This window comes from Eleginops maclovinus, chromosome 12 (assembly GCF_036324505.1).
Source record: "Eleginops maclovinus isolate JMC-PN-2008 ecotype Puerto Natales chromosome 12, JC_Emac_rtc_rv5, whole genome shotgun sequence".
Classification (NCBI taxonomy): domain Eukaryota; kingdom Metazoa; phylum Chordata; class Actinopteri; order Perciformes; family Eleginopidae; genus Eleginops; species Eleginops maclovinus.
In genome coordinates, this window is record NC_086360.1 from 4,273,238 (window position 1) to 4,288,776 (window position 15,539).

The following is a 15,539-nucleotide window of genomic DNA, read 5'->3' on the forward strand; positions in this document are numbered from 1 at the left end:
GTCTGTCACTTTCTTTATGTTTTTACACTTGAATTTGACGGAAGAGACGTCACAACATGAAGTATGAATGTAGACCGGTAAAGGCAAAGAGCAACCGTGAATAAACCAATACATATATTAATAAATAATCTGGTTTTGGATTATATATTTATTGGTAGAAATAAAAATGAACCTTTTAAATAAAAAATGTTCATAATGTTTATATTAAATATTTGTCACAGCATTAACTATATGGTTAGCATATTGTACAATCACAACAGACAATAATAATAGTATAAATATTTGTTTTATGAATTTTTAGACATAAATTACATGTTTTTTTGTAACTTGATTTTTTTATATATAAAGAATTTGCCAAGAAAAATTGGAATATTTACTTCAGATTTCTAAACACTAAGGGGTTTCTAAGTGTTTAGAAAGCATTTTGAAAAAACTGGAATGTAATTATAATAACAATAATAATTCATATTCAAGACTTTATTTGATTAGACAATAACATAATACAATGTGGCAGTCTTCTACAGTGTATGTTGAAAAAAACACAGTTATTATTGATCACAAAGAAATATTCTGGACAGCAATAAAATAAAATTCTCATTCAGGTAACATTTTTTTTAAATACTTCAAATTAACATAAAGATAGACGGCAATTACATAAAAATTATTGATTATTATTAAAAATGTTGATGATTAAATTACATGCTTGCATTAATAAAAACCTTTTTAAAATGGCTTTTGACAAGTGATTTAGACATGACTCTTCTTTAATTAAAGAAATTAACATAACAAATATTTTTTTAAACAATTAATTGCAGTTGTATTTTAAACCTGCAGTTACTTTTTTTATATACATCATATGGGTGCAGTTCCCCTTCCACACCACTACATGTCGCTATTGCTAAATTTACAGCTGGCACTCCCACAATGCACCTCTCCAGATAGCTTATAATGTTTTTCCTTTTTAGCTGTTAAATACAAATATAAACACATAAGCGGATTTCACACTGTTACCTTTTTGTAAGTTGAGTTGTTTTAAGGCAAAAATTATAATGTTGAGTATTGACAAAGTTACACCGTGAATCAGAGAGCTGGAGAGAAGGAACACATCGCTTCAGCGCCATGTTGTCTTCGTGATCTTTCTGGTTCATGAATGTGATGATTGGTGCGTTCACGGCCCATCCGTGATAGGTGCAGCCCAACCTTGTTACGCACTGCGCCTCAGCCCTTCTGATCCTGAACCAGGAGTCACAATTATAACAGGAGTGTTAAAAACAAAAGCAAATGTCGTAATTCCACTGAGAAGTGAGATGATCACTAAAATATCTTCTGGTGAAAATATTTTGGACATGTTAAATATATGATTCAAAATACTATTACAGCATTACAACTAGTTATATTGTGAATATCTTTTTCTTTCCAGCCCTCTGCAAATGTAGAGAACGTATTTAATGTTTACTGGCTATAGTTAATACTGAACTATCAGAAAACAGGTGATTTCTTTATAAATATGTCAAAAATAATGAAGACAAAATGTAATTAATGAGCACCATGTATGTTGAGTTGTTGGAGGAGCATGGGATATAAGATTTTCATTGACAACATGCAATGTTGTATATGCTGTGCATATGACCAATAAAACCTTGAAACTTGAAACCTTTAAACTAGAGATAGAAGTAGAGACAGTTAATATAAAGCCTTACTCTTAACAACACTTTATGTCATACTTACCACAAAACACTATTTCTTATTTCAGCTCCCTTTAGAACATGTCAAGAACATACTTATAATAATAATAATAATAATAATAATGTTAAGATTTGAGACTGTTTTGATGGCATCAGTCTGCGGGCTGAGCTCCAACCCTTTGTATTTTATTATTAAAGGACTTTTGTTATCCTCGAGTACTGACAACCAATGACTGATGGTGGAAAGTAACAAAGTACATTTAGTGAGGTACAAGTTTTAGGGATTTTTACTTTGAGGGATATTATCATTTTAGTCTTACCCTAGCACATTTTGGAAGCCAACATTATACTTTTTACTCCACTGCATTTATGTGGCTGCTTCAGTTACTTTACAGATTGAGATTAGTATAGCTAATATAAAGTAACTAATACAGGCACATTGATGTGTAATTATAGGGTCAGATATCCAGCAGAACTATGCTAAGGAGTTCAAATGAGCTCCACCTTTACCAGATCTAACAAACACATTAATGCATCAATAATCACACTCCAGTAAAGTAATATGATTCAGAAATTGACTATTGGGCAGCATTTTAAAGTCAATACTTATTTACTTTTACTTAAGTACAATTTTGAATGCAGCAAGGTTTCTTTTTTCACCACTGCCCTGGCCCTGACCACCAGTGATATTTTACGGATATTTATTTTTTATAATCAATGCATAAAAACAATGCAATAGCCTACACTGTACAGTTGAATAAGCTGTTTAAAACATACACAAACACATGTGCTGAGTCTATATTGATTTCTCTGTGTTACTAGAGATGACAGAATACATGAATGATACATGTTGAGTATTAAATTGTGACACCGTCAGTCAGAGTGCTGGAGAGGAGGTACAGAGAGCCCCAGGGCCGGGTCCACTGTGTGATCTCTCTGGTTCATGACTGTGATGATTGGTGCGGTCATGGTCTCTCCGTGAAAGGTGCTGCCCTCACCTTGTTACGCTCTGCGCCTCAGCCTTTCTGATCCTGAACCAGGAGTCACCATGAAATCAAACTGCTGGTATTTAAAGCAACTGTCATCATTTCATACAGGTAATCCATAATGAACGCTTTGTTACAGAGAAATAGGAAAAGACAGCGTTTTATTCCTGTTCATTTGTACCTTACGTTTCTCACCTGTTTAAATATAGGGTTTAAAATTACAGTATAACAATATTACAAGTAGTTACATTGTGAGTTTCATTCCAGCACTAGTAAATGACCAAGAACATGTTTAATTTGTAATGGCTACAGTTAATAATGAATGATCAGAATCCGGGTTATAACTGAGTTAATATGTACAAATAATAACAACAAAATTGAATGTTGAGAGAGAGAAGTAGAGGCAGTGAGTGAAATGCATCACTCTTAACGACACTAACTGCTACTACTTTAAGCAATGATTTCTTATTTCATTTTTAATTGCCGAAATAATAATAAAATGTTAAAAATTGAGACTGTTCTGATGGCCTCAGTCTGCAGGCTGAGCTCCGGCCCTTTATTTGAACCTTATTAAAGGACTTTTTTTCATCGAGTACTGACAACCCATGGCTGATGGTGGAAAGTAACAAATTACATTTACTAAAGTGTTGTATTTAGGTACACTTCTGAGGGACTTGTGTTTCACTTGACTTTTTCATTCTTTTATTTAGAATTCCACTACACAGTTTGCAAGCAAATATTGTACTTTTGCGTGACACAGCAATGGATATGGAATATTAAACAATGCAGTTAACTTAGCTGTTTAATACATATACAAACACAGGGGGATTTTATATTGTTTTTTCTGTAACTTAAAGATAATAGAAGATAGGAATGATACATGTTGAGTATTAAATTGTGACACCGTCAGTCAGAGTGCTGGAGAGGAGGTACAGGGAGCCTCAGGGCCGGGTCCACTGTGTGATCTTTCTGGTTCATGACTGTGATGAATGGTGCCTTCACGGTCCATCCGTGAAAGGTGCAGCCCTCACCTTGTTACGCTCTGCGCCTCAGCCCTTCTGACCCTGAACCAGGTTGAAAGATTCCTGTAAATGTATTGGTGTTACTTTAATAACCAAAGTGGAATCTGTTGAGCACAAAGACAAAAAACTTCAAGACCTGCCATGTGTGTTAGTTTACGCATTAAACATTTTAAGTGGAATAGGAATTAAAATAAAAGTATGTATGTGTTTGGAAAGTTGTACAAACAAACACAAACATCCTATGCTATTAAACCCATCACTGAGAAATAAAAAATAGCATTTCTTTTTGTTAAAAATATGTTTTATATTAGTAGATACCTACCTGATGGAATATAACATTGAAAGATGTGTCATTATGAATTTCATTTTCATTCCAACACCAGTCAATTATCAAGAACATATTGACTTTTCAATTAAAAGGACCTTTCTTTCCTTTAGTACTGGCGACCCCTGACTTGAAGTAAATTTACACACGTGCTGTATTGAACTCCAGTTTTGAGGGACTTGTATTTCACTTTTGTATTTTCATGTAGTTCTAATTTATGCTATACTATTTATACTACATACCATTATTGTACTTTTTACTTCACTTAACTTATCCTATAATCATAGGAGAAGATGTCCATGTGTGATACATATACAAACACAGGGTGATTTGATATTGTTTTGTCTGTAACTTAAAGATAATAGAAGATAGGAATGATACATGTTGAGTATTAAATTGTGACACCGTCAGTCAGAGTGCTGGAGAGGAGGTACAGAGAGCCCCAGGGCCGGGTCCACTGTGTTATCTTTCTGGTTCATGAATGTGATGATTGGTGCGGTCATGGTCTCTCCGTCAAAGGTGCTGCCCTCACCTTGTTACGCTCTGCGCCTCAGCCTTTCTGATCCTGAACCAGGAGTCACCATGAAATCAAACTGCTGGTATTTAAAACAACTGTCATCATTTCATACAGGTAATCCATAATGAACGCTTTGTTACAGAGAAATAGGAAAAGACAGCGTTTTATTCCTGTTCATTTGTACCTTACATTTCTCACCTGTTTAAATATAGGGTTTAAAATTACAGTATAACAATATTACAAGTAGTTACATTGTGAGTTTCATTCCAGCACTAGTAAATGACCAAGAACATGTTTAATTTGTAATGGCTATAGTTAATAATGAATGATCAGAATCCGGGTTATAACTGAGTTAATATGTACAAATAATAACAACAAAATTGAATGTTGAGAGAGAGAAGTAGAGGCAGTGAGTGAAATGCATCACTCTTAACGACACTAACTGCTACTACTTTAAGCAATGATTTCTTATTTCATTTTTAATTGCCGAAATAATAATAAAATGTTAAAAATTGAGACTGTTCTGATGGCCTCAGTCTGCAGGCTGAGCTCCGGCCCTTTATTTGAACCTTATTAAAGGACTTTTTTTCATCGAGTACTGACAACCCATGGCTGATGGTGGAAAGTAACAAATTACATTTACTAAAGTGTTGTATTTAGGTACACTTCTGAGGGACTTGTGTTTCACTTGACTTTTTCATTCTTTTATTTAGAATTCCACTACACAGTTTGCAAGCAAATATTGTACTTTTGCGTGACACAGCAATGGATATGGAATATTAAACAATGCAGTTAACTTAGCTGTTTAATACATATACAAACACAGGGGGATTTTATATTGTTTTTTCTGTAACTTAAAGATAATAGAAGATAGGAATGATACATGTTGAGTATTAAATTGTGACACCGTCAGTCAGAGTGCTGGAGAGGAGGTACAGGGAGCCTCAGGGCCGGGTCCACTGTGTGATCTTTCTGGTTCATGAATGTGATGAATGGTGCCTTCACGGTCCATCCGTGAAAGGTGCTGCCCTCACCTTGTTACGCTCTGCGCCTCAGCCCTTCTGATCCTGAACCAGGTTGAAAGATTCCTGTAAATGTATTGGTGTTACTTTAATAACCAAAGTTGAATCTGTTGAGCACAAAGACAAAAAACTTCAAGACCTGCCATGTGTGTTAGTTTACGCATTAAACATTTTAAGTGGAATAGGAATAAAAATAAAAGTATGTATGTGTTTGGAAAGTTGTACAAACAAACACAAACATCCTATGCTATTAAACCCATCACTGAGAAATAAAAAATAGCATTTCTTTTTGTTAAAAATATGTTTTATATTAGTAGATACCTACCTGTTGGAATATAACATTGAAAGATGTGTCATTATGAATTTCATTTTCATTCCAGCACCAGTCAATTATCAAGAACATATTGACTTTTCAATTAAAAGGACCTTTCTTTCCTTTAGTACTGGCGACCCCTGACTTGAAGTAAATTTACACACGTGCTGTATTGAACTCCAGTTTTGAGGGACTTGTATTTCACTTTTGTATTTTCATGTAGTTCTAATTTATGCTATACTATTTATACTATATACCATTATTGTACTTTTTACTTCACTTAACTTATCCTATAATCATAGGAGAAGATGTCCATGTGTGATACATATACAAACACAGGGTGATTTGATATTGTTTTGTCTGTAACTTAAAGATAATAGAAGATAGGAATGATACATGTTGAGTATTAAATTGTGACACCGTCAGTCAGAGTGCTGGAGAGGAGGTACAGAGAGCCCCAGGGCCGGGTCCACTGTGTGATCTCTCTGGTTCATGAATGTGATGATTGGTGCGGTCATGGTCTCTCCGTGAAAGGTGCTGCCCTCACCTTGTTACGCTCTGCGCCTCAGCCTTTCTGATCCTGAACCAGGAGTCACCATGAAATCAAACTGCTGGTATTTAAAACAACTGTCATCATTTCATACAGGTAATCCATAATGAACGCTTTGTTACAGAGAAATAGGAAAAGACAGCGTTTTATTCCTGTTCATTTGTACCTTACGTTTCTCACCTGTTTAAATATAGGGTTTAAAATTACAGTATAACAATATTACAAGTAGTTACATTGTGAGTTTCATTCCAGCACTAGTAAATGACCAAGAACATGTTTAATTTGTAATGGCTATAGTTAATAATGAATGATCAGAATCCGGGTTATAACTGAGTTAATATGTACAAATAATAACAACAAAATTGAATGTTGAGAGAGAGAAGTAGAGGCAGTGAGTGAAATACATCACTCTTAACGACACTAACTGCTACTACTTTAAGCAATGATTTCTTATTTCATTTTTAATTGCCGAAATAATAATAAAATGTTAAAAATTGAGACTGTTCTGATGGCCTCAGTCTGCAGGCTGAGCTCCGGCCCTTTATTTGAACCTTATTAAAGGACTTTTTTTCATCGAGTACTGACAACCCATGGCTGATGGTGGAAAGTAACAAATTACATTTACTAAAGTGTTGTATTTAGGTACACTTCTGAGGGACTTGTGTTTCACTTGACTTTTTCATTCTTTTATTTAGAATTCCACTACACAGTTTGCAAGCAAATATTGTACTTTTGCGTGACACAGCAATGGATATGGAATATTAAACAATGCAGTTAACTTAGCTGTTTAATACATATACAAACACAGGGGGATTTTATATTGTTTTTTCTGTAACTTAAAGATAATAGAAGATAGGAATGATACATGTTGAGTATTAAATTGTGACACCGTCAGTCAGAGTGCTGGAGAGGAGGTACAGGGAGCCTCAGGGCCGGGTCCACTGTGTGATCTTTCTGGTTCATGAATGTGATGAATGGTACGTTCATGGTCCCTCCGTGAAAGGTGCAGCCCCTCACCTTGTTACGCTCTGCGCCTCAGCCCTTCTGATCCTGAACCAGGGCGAAAGATTCCTTTCAAATGGGTTTACTGTTATTGGGTGAACTTCAACAACCAAACTGAAATATTTTTGAGCACGAAGACAGAAAACTTATAGAGCCTGCCATGTGTGCTAGTTTATGCACATAAAAAGTTGAAGCGGAATAGGAATAACAATAAAAGTATGTAAATTTGGGAAGTTCTACAAACAAACACCAACTAACTTGTATGCAGAAACCTGTTCCATAAGACAATCAGAATCAAGTTTATTGCCACGTATGTTTACTCATCCAGTACAAGGAATTTCATTTGTTGTCTGGTGGTGCGAACATAAACAATCTTGGAAAACCATTTCATATTGAACATTTAGAACAAATTAAATGTTTTTATTTTATCAATTAAATATCAGGATTATTACCAAGTTATCTTCCATTTACAAGGGATATGCCAGAAAGAAGTATTCTACAGTTTGGAGGCAAATAGCAATGAATAAAAATGGCTTTTAAACTCCTTTGAGACAATCTGGTGTACTGCCAGAGGGGGCAGCAATGCGACATGACGGAAGGATTCCTGCTACCCTTAACGCACCAACGAAGAAGAAGAGATATCGCCCATGATCGTCCATGTGGCTCCTTCCGAGACATAAACATAACTCACTGATAACTTAACATCACCTTAATAAATATAATTAAACTAACAGCAGTAGTGGAGGTGAAGCTGCAAGCAGCTCTGCGGGGAACTCAAGATGCAACACGACGACGTAAGTGTGTCACATTAGATTTAATGCTCCTCATGTGCTAGGCTAAGTCTTCATGCTAACGATAGCTCTTTGGGAACTATTTAAAAATGGATAAATATCTTTAATTTAATATAAATAATGTTAATTTCGTAGTACCTACGTTAGCCACTTAACATTTATGGTTGTAACTTATTATATGGGGGTGAAAAGGTAGTGTTTAACAGTATTTGAGACACTTTTACACCAAGCAAGTGGAACACATTATTTCATGTAAAATGTGACACCAAACCATGTGTTAACAAAAAACATGTGTTACAGTCGTGTTTTAAGTTAATTTCGGCAAAGTGTTACCTTCTGTTAATGCAACATTTATTGACTTTTCTTGTGTAAACAGTACTGGAATCCTAGGACTAATCTTTTAAACATGTCCTGAGATTGTTAGTCTATGGACAGTTTGTTGATAAGCAAAAATAAAATAGTTCAGGATTTAAAGTAAAGTCTACAAATACACTTTACTAAACATAGATTAATGTCATTTCAGTGTATGGATATAAGAGAGTATTTAAGACACTCAATATGCTAGTTGTATGTCAAATGTCAACTTCTCTGTAAAGAACATGAGAAGTTAGAACACATTGTTACAGTAGTATGAGAGTGACATGTAAGCACCACATTATCTTATATTTTTTTACATTCATTTTTTGACAATTACATTATGTTACACTTTCCTAAGTTTCCCAGCAGCAAGTGTGTACAGATTGATTTTACATGATATTTATTATTCATAATATTACAGTCTAGCTGCCAGAGTTCTATAGTGAACCCGGAAATGTCGAGTACCCAAAAGTTTAGTGTTGGAATGTATAGTATAGAAACCAGATGCTAACTTTTATATGTTGGACCATTAGCTTAAATTGCGTGATTGGGCATTATAGCCAAAAAATACGTGGCTGATTTGGACAATTTTGGAGTGGTTTTGGAGATAATTAGGATGCTTAGTCAATTTCTGACATTTCCAGGATCAATAATGTAAGTTTTAACCAGAAAATGCCAATATTTGTTGTCTCTGTGGGCTGACTTTGATTAAGTTAGGGTCAGTTTGAAGATTTATGGGACTCTTGCTTATTTATTTGAAGTAGAGGTAATCATTTTAATGGATGCAAAACCTCTCATGGTAGTCAAAATCAAAAAAGAATTTTTTTTTGTACATTTTCTGGTAAAACTGCCATTTTTGAGCCTGTTAATGTCAGAAATTGATTCAGCTTCCTAGATAACCCCCAAAACTACTCGAACATTTTAGTTTAGTTGCATAAAAACATGAATATTTTGTGAACATCAGTGCTGCCTCCTAAAAAGTCTCCTCTTATATTACTGAAGTTTTGAATCTGCTTCCTGCAGGTGATCTGGGACATTATTGGGAACAAACAGTTCTGCTCCTACAAAGTCAAGTAAGTCTGGACCTTAATCTGCTCAAATTCATTCATTTAATCGATAGTTGTGCTGCTAGTAGAGGAAATTGTCTCTACTTCAAGTCTCCACATCTTTATTGACTTACAATGGATGAAACTAATTGGACCTATACGTAATTACAACAGTGCACGGATAACAAACAGTATAAGAAAACATCTCTCCTCTTTCTGTCCAGGACCAAGACTCAGGGCTTCTGTCGTAATGAATACAACATCACAGGGCTGTGCAACCGCTCGTCCTGTCCGCTGTCCAACAGTCAGTACGCCACTATCAGGGAGGAGAAAGGTAAGCACATCATGCACTTCCACTTATTCTGTTCATTTTCAGGTTCATATAGTATTTAGTGTCTCTCCTGGGACATGTCTCCATGCTTTGATGTTCAAAAAGCTCTTTATTGTTCTCATACTGCAGCACCTATTTACAACCTCTGTCTGAAACCAGAGCCCAGTCTGCTCTGATTGGTTAGCTGGTCGTCTCTGTTTTGATTGGTCAACCACTTAGCGATGTCCCGCCTCTTAGCCTATCACGTACAATGTGTTGGAGTACTAGTCAAAAGAAGTCCAAGTGTTTCATGGGGATGTCACTATGTTACGGGATTAACAAAGGAGTCCAGTGGAGGTTTTTTTGTCCGGCGGGACTGTGTGGGAGAGGATTTTAGCATCTAAAGACCATTTACATGCACAAAAACTATAGAACACACTACAGGAAAGAGAAAACCCCAAACAGTATAAAAGGGGCGTTTTGATTCAAGTGTGAATGAAAAGAGAAACAAAGAATGATTCCCTCCCTGAATAATGTTTTTCTTCTGCTTTAGGTCAGTGTTTCCTCTACATGAAGGTGATCGAGAGAGCAGCTTTTCCTGCCAAGATGTGGGAGAAGGTGAGCTTCATTTCCTTCAGTGACTGGAGTTTGTCTTTACCCTCAGATGTTTCTATCTGTATGTTTACTTCAAATAAATCCTAATGTATGCTAGAAGGAGCTTCTAGCGGTGAGTGGCTTTCAGCTTGTTGATGTATTGGGTCTGGGGCTTGGCAAGACAAACGCTTCCTGAAGTTATTTGATAGACCGCTCTGATGAAGCGCACTGGCTGGAGTACTGTTAATTGTACACAATATAGAATATACTTAATACGTAAGAATTCACTTGTTAAAAAAAATAAAAATAAAGTCTATATATAGATTTAAATGTAAATGAAATGAATATTTTGCACCTTTACCTTTTTTGGGGTGGCAGTAGTTCAATCTGTATGGATTTTGCTTGGGAACCGGAAGGTGGCCAGTTCAAGTCCAAGAGCAGACTAAAGTGCGGAGAGTGGACTGGTATTTGGAGAGGTCCTGGTTCACCTCCTAGGCCCTGCTGTGGGGCCCTTGAGCAGGCACCGAAACCACTCACTGCTCCCTCAGCGCTGTACAATAGCTAGAACTAGTGTGGATTAAATGTAGTTGTCAAATGTCAATGTGTGCTGTGCTACAAAAAATCAGTTTTATTGATCTGTTTTGCCGCTACAGGAGGTTTAATTTTCATCCATTTACATGTTTGTGTGTGCGCAGGTGAAGCTCAGTAAGAACTACGAGAAAGCTCTGGAGCAGATCGATGAGAGCCTGATCTACTGGCCTCGATTCATCCGTCACAAATGCAAACAGCGGTTCACCAAAATCACTCAGTACCTGATCCGCATGCGCAAACTGGTCCTCAAGAGACAGTAAGTATTGTTCAGGCAAAGTGATGCTAAAGCACCGTATGTTATTTAGATATTATTTTAGGAACACTGGAAGCATGTTACAGGTTTCTCTTGGGGTCCTGTGAGAGTGTAGATTATGAGAGTTTACCTCAAGGATAGAAACTTGTCTGAACATAAAAAAATAAACCTTTGAGGCGAAATCCAGCGACAGCAGCATGACAGAAATGAGAAAACAGATCAAATAAAATGTAAACCATAAAAAAGATTACAACATAAAATTACGTAATATAGGATCTTATAATAGATGTTATAGTATATAAAAAAATAACAGAAATGAAGTAATGAATATTTATTTTCTTGCTGCTTTATTTATGTATATTGTGGTTATGTGCATGTGAAAAAACATTTAGCCTTTATTTACCAGTATCAAAGACTGGTGAGGAGAAGAACTACCCTTTCAAAATAAGACGGGAGACGTTCTTCATTAGACGGACAATCTTTAAGCTTTATTTATTTTCTCCTGTCATGAACTTTAGATTCAGTTATTTTGGATACAACAGGACTTTATGCTTTCCCAGGGAAAACTGTCGTGCGGCAACCGCAGAAAAACATTTTTTATTCATTTTTAAAATTAATAGATTACGTGCAAACAAAAAGTATTCAGTACACAATGTGTTTCCATCTCATCCTAACTTCAGCATGAGCCAGTGTTGTAGTACTCGAGTCCGACTCGTGAGCTAAATTTAGAGACTCTTGACTTGGACTTGAGCACTAATGACTTGAACTCGGACTTGGACTCGTGCATTCGGACTCGCGATGGCTCGAAAGGACTCGACTTTGTCATTAAAACCCTGAGGTAAATGAACGTACTGGCGCGTTTTCGCAGCGTTTTCGATATGTTTCTATTAATATGTATGCCATAATACGGTGTAGAAATGTTGCCGGAATCGGTAGACTCTCTTCTTTCCGATGCATTCTCCCGCGAGATCCTACGTGATTCACAGCCAGAGCTAGGGGGCCAATAATAGAGCTTGACGCATACATCTTTGTGAATGATGTGTGTGTCAAGCTCTCTTATTCGCCCTTTCAATGCACATGAAAGTTCATAGCTCCCGCCATTAGGACACACCTATGAGCTGCGGGACCACAGTTATGTTTTTTTGAAGTTTAACAACACAGGGTTTCCCACACATACTTTACTTGGGCGGGCCGCCCAGGCATATTAACGGCCGCCCTAGTGCACGACGCCATCCGCGATCGAGTAACTAGTGGACAATGATCTCCTCGCTCTACGCCTCCTGTACCTGTTCGTTCTGCTATCGTGTGTCCCCCCCTTGGACTTGATCAATAGGGACTCGACTCGGACTTGACTTGGATGAGTAGTGGACTCGACTTGGAATTTTTTTTAATGACTTGGACTTGACTCTGACTTGAACACTGGAGACTTGAACCTGGACTTGGACTCGAGGCATAGTGGCTTGACTACAACACTGGCGTGAGCACAACTTGAAGCTAACATCCAAATAAATGTCAGTGGAGAAATGTGTGTGACTGTTTTCCTGTGTTTCCAGGAGGAAGTTGGTGCCTCTCAGCAGGAAAGTGGAGAGGAGAGAGAAAAGGAAAGAGGTGAGCAGGGAACTCCATGCTGTTAACTCCAACCTCCAAGCTGCATCAACCTGTTGAATGTGTACTAATGTCTGTCGTCTGTAGGAGAAAGCTCTCATCGCTGCTCAGCTGGATAACGCCATCGAGAAGGAGCTTCTGGAGAGACTGAAGCAGGGAACGGTACGACACCACACACTTTGATTATCTGCACACGGAATCAAACTCAACACAAAGTTCACCTGAAACGGAACAATTACGTATTCAAACAAAGACATTAGCCGCTTTAGCTTAGCGGTGGAGAGGCGAAGTCATTCAGCCGTGATTTAGTTCTTATAGCATTATGTTAGCTATTTAGATATGGTGATTGCACTTGAGCTTCCCAAAACATAAAAGTGTGCTGTTCCTGTACCTCCCGTCCCATGCTGTTACTTCCTGTCTTCTTCTGCTGTTCCCTATTAGTGTTTACTTCCTGTCTTCTTCTGCTGTTCCCTATTAGTGTTTACTTCCTGTCTTCTTCTGCTGTTCCCTATTAGTGTTTATTTCCTGTCTTCTTCTGCTGTTCCCTATTAGTGTTTACTTCCTGTCTGCCTTCTGTTGATTTCTCTGACATCCAGAGTGTTGTGCTTTCAACATACAAAAAACGTATAAATAGAGAAAATCTTCGGAGTGTTTTCTCAAATGAGGTAAACTAATGTGTTTTTAGGACATGTCGACTTATTTCTGCGACTTTATATGACTGCACATAATCCCTTGCTCATGGGGACCATAGCAGTGTGCTGTTCAGACGGCTGAATGTCAAAACTGACCAATCGGATTCAAGAATTCAGCTATGCCATGCAATAATATGTTAGTATGATATAATAAATGTTAGTAACACTAACATGCATGTTTTGCGCTCTCAGTATGGAGACATCTACAACTTCCCCGTCCACGCCTTCGACAAAGCTCTGGAGCAGCAGGATGAGGAGAGCGAGGAGGAGGAGGAAGGAGAGGATGAAGAGGAGGAGGATGACGAGGTGACGAAGGATGCTTACATCATATCTGCTCAAAGACACACTACACACACATTGTTTGAGTTTAAATTCTCATGTGATCTGTCTCCTCGTGTCTGCAGGATGTTGGGAAGAGCGAGTTTGTTGCAGAAGAAGAAGTGGACGAGAGCGACCTGAGCGACTTTGAGGTGAGTGGAGTTCAAAGTTCAAATGTTTAAATGTTAAAACTCGGGGTGTACCAAATACTTTGAACCTTTTTAAAGAGTCATTCATGACCTTGAGAGATTTCTAAAATCAACATTGAATGTCTTTCCAAAGGGTTTAACAATCCCTGGACTGTTTTAGATACAATTTCACTATATTTTTAGTTTCATACTTTCACACTTTGAATCCAAACATGTAAAAGATGTAGAGCAATGTATTGTCCAAAAATACAAAATATGTATTAAATTGGTGTAATCATTTTTTTCTAAATAACATGTTTTTATCCTGCATTTGTGCGAGTGTGACCTATAAAAAAACAACATTGCATCAACAGAAATTGCACAAAACATGAGAAGTATATTATTTTATCTAAAAAATCCAACATGGATAAAACTAATGATTAAGAAAATAAACTAAGGATGGAACATTAATCCAATTTACAAAGGAAAAAGATAATACAAAGGGATGCCATAGTAATAATACGTACGCTGTGAGTTTAACTGACAAAATGTACTTTTATGGGACGCGTTCTTAGGTCTTATAAATAAATGATATATATTTTCCTCACGAAAATGATACTTGGGACTAGTTTAAGGAAGGACACAAAGGTTGAAGTTATATCATGTTTAAATTGAACAACAGAAATGTTTTTGATTTGATTGTTTTTGTTTCTTCCATCAGGACATGAATAAGCTGAAGACCAGCAGCGATGAGGAGGAAGAGGATGAGGAGGAGGATGAGTCCAGTGAGGAGGAGGAAGACGAGGATGAGATGGAGGTTGACACAAAGGCAAAGGCCTCCAAGTCTAAAGGCAAATCTCCAGCCAACGGCTCGATAGCGAAGAAGAAGCGAGCATATGTGGAAATCGAGTACGAGACAGAGCCCGCCCCCAAGAGCAGTGCCACGTAGTGATGTCACTTCCTCTGCTGCCAATCGAGCTGGTCATCAGTTTGCTCGTACAGACTGTGAATGGAAGTTTGTAAAAGGACACACAGGTTGACTCTGACATGGAATCCGATCGGAATATGAAACACCCGGAGTGACTTTAACTTTATTTTTCTGATTAACATGGACTTTTAAAAATCACTGCTTTGTTTTCGTTTATATGTCAAGTCCATATTCCTGTTGAAAACACAAAATAACAGATGTCAATAAATCCATTTTGGAAAAAAATTGTAAACCTGCTTCTTAGCTGTTTCTATAAATATCATACTCAATGAAAAATGACCCTAACCTTAACCCTTTTACCTTAGACTTTTAATACCGTAAAAGATCTAAGTTCGTCTTCTTGTATTACTTTCTTGCTAAGAGTTAGTTTTTGTTCTCCAGCCAACAGCTTAGTTTAGCATGAATCCAGAAAACTACCAAAGTAGAAAGCTACACATGATATTT

The 15,539-nt window shown here is 37.0% G+C and overlaps 1 protein-coding gene and 7 non-coding genes across 8 annotated transcripts; all 8 read left to right on the forward strand.

Moving 5' to 3' along the window:
- Nucleotides 1-1,133: 1,133 nt before the first annotated feature.
- LOC134874306 (small nucleolar RNA U13) lies at nt 1,134-1,233 on the forward strand. Its single transcript, XR_010167053.1, has one exon. It is a non-coding gene; the product is annotated as a small nucleolar RNA U13 (small nucleolar RNA).
- Nucleotides 1,234-2,615: 1,382 nt separating this feature from the next.
- On the forward strand, nt 2,616-2,716 carry LOC134874301 (small nucleolar RNA U13). Its single transcript, XR_010167047.1, has one exon. It is a non-coding gene; the product is annotated as a small nucleolar RNA U13 (small nucleolar RNA).
- A 918-nt stretch (nt 2,717-3,634) lies between these two features.
- LOC134874299 (small nucleolar RNA U13) lies at nt 3,635-3,735 on the forward strand. Its single transcript, XR_010167045.1, has one exon. It is a non-coding gene; the product is annotated as a small nucleolar RNA U13 (small nucleolar RNA).
- Nucleotides 3,736-4,482: 747 nt separating this feature from the next.
- LOC134874302 (small nucleolar RNA U13) lies at nt 4,483-4,583 on the forward strand. Its single transcript, XR_010167048.1, has one exon. It is a non-coding gene; the product is annotated as a small nucleolar RNA U13 (small nucleolar RNA).
- A 918-nt stretch (nt 4,584-5,501) lies between these two features.
- Nucleotides 5,502-5,602, forward strand: LOC134874305 (small nucleolar RNA U13). The gene has a single exon (XR_010167052.1). It is a non-coding gene; the product is annotated as a small nucleolar RNA U13 (small nucleolar RNA).
- Nucleotides 5,603-6,349: 747 nt separating this feature from the next.
- Nucleotides 6,350-6,450, forward strand: LOC134874300 (small nucleolar RNA U13). Its single transcript, XR_010167046.1, has one exon. It is a non-coding gene; the product is annotated as a small nucleolar RNA U13 (small nucleolar RNA).
- A 918-nt stretch (nt 6,451-7,368) lies between these two features.
- Nucleotides 7,369-7,470, forward strand: LOC134874297 (small nucleolar RNA U13). Its single transcript, XR_010167044.1, has one exon. It is a non-coding gene; the product is annotated as a small nucleolar RNA U13 (small nucleolar RNA).
- A 535-nt stretch (nt 7,471-8,005) lies between these two features.
- Nucleotides 8,006-15,327, forward strand: mak16 (MAK16 homolog (S. cerevisiae)). Its single transcript, XM_063898041.1, has 10 exons — nt 8,006-8,216; nt 9,594-9,643; nt 9,841-9,950; nt 10,480-10,544; nt 11,216-11,367; nt 12,918-12,972; nt 13,057-13,131; nt 13,854-13,967; nt 14,066-14,131; nt 14,829-15,327. The coding sequence occupies exons 1-10, from the start codon at nt 8,202-8,204 to the stop codon at nt 15,054-15,056; spliced, it is 930 nt and encodes a 309-aa protein (XP_063754111.1). The 5' UTR covers nt 8,006-8,201; the 3' UTR covers nt 15,057-15,327.
- The last annotated feature ends 212 nt before the right edge of the window (nt 15,328-15,539 follow it).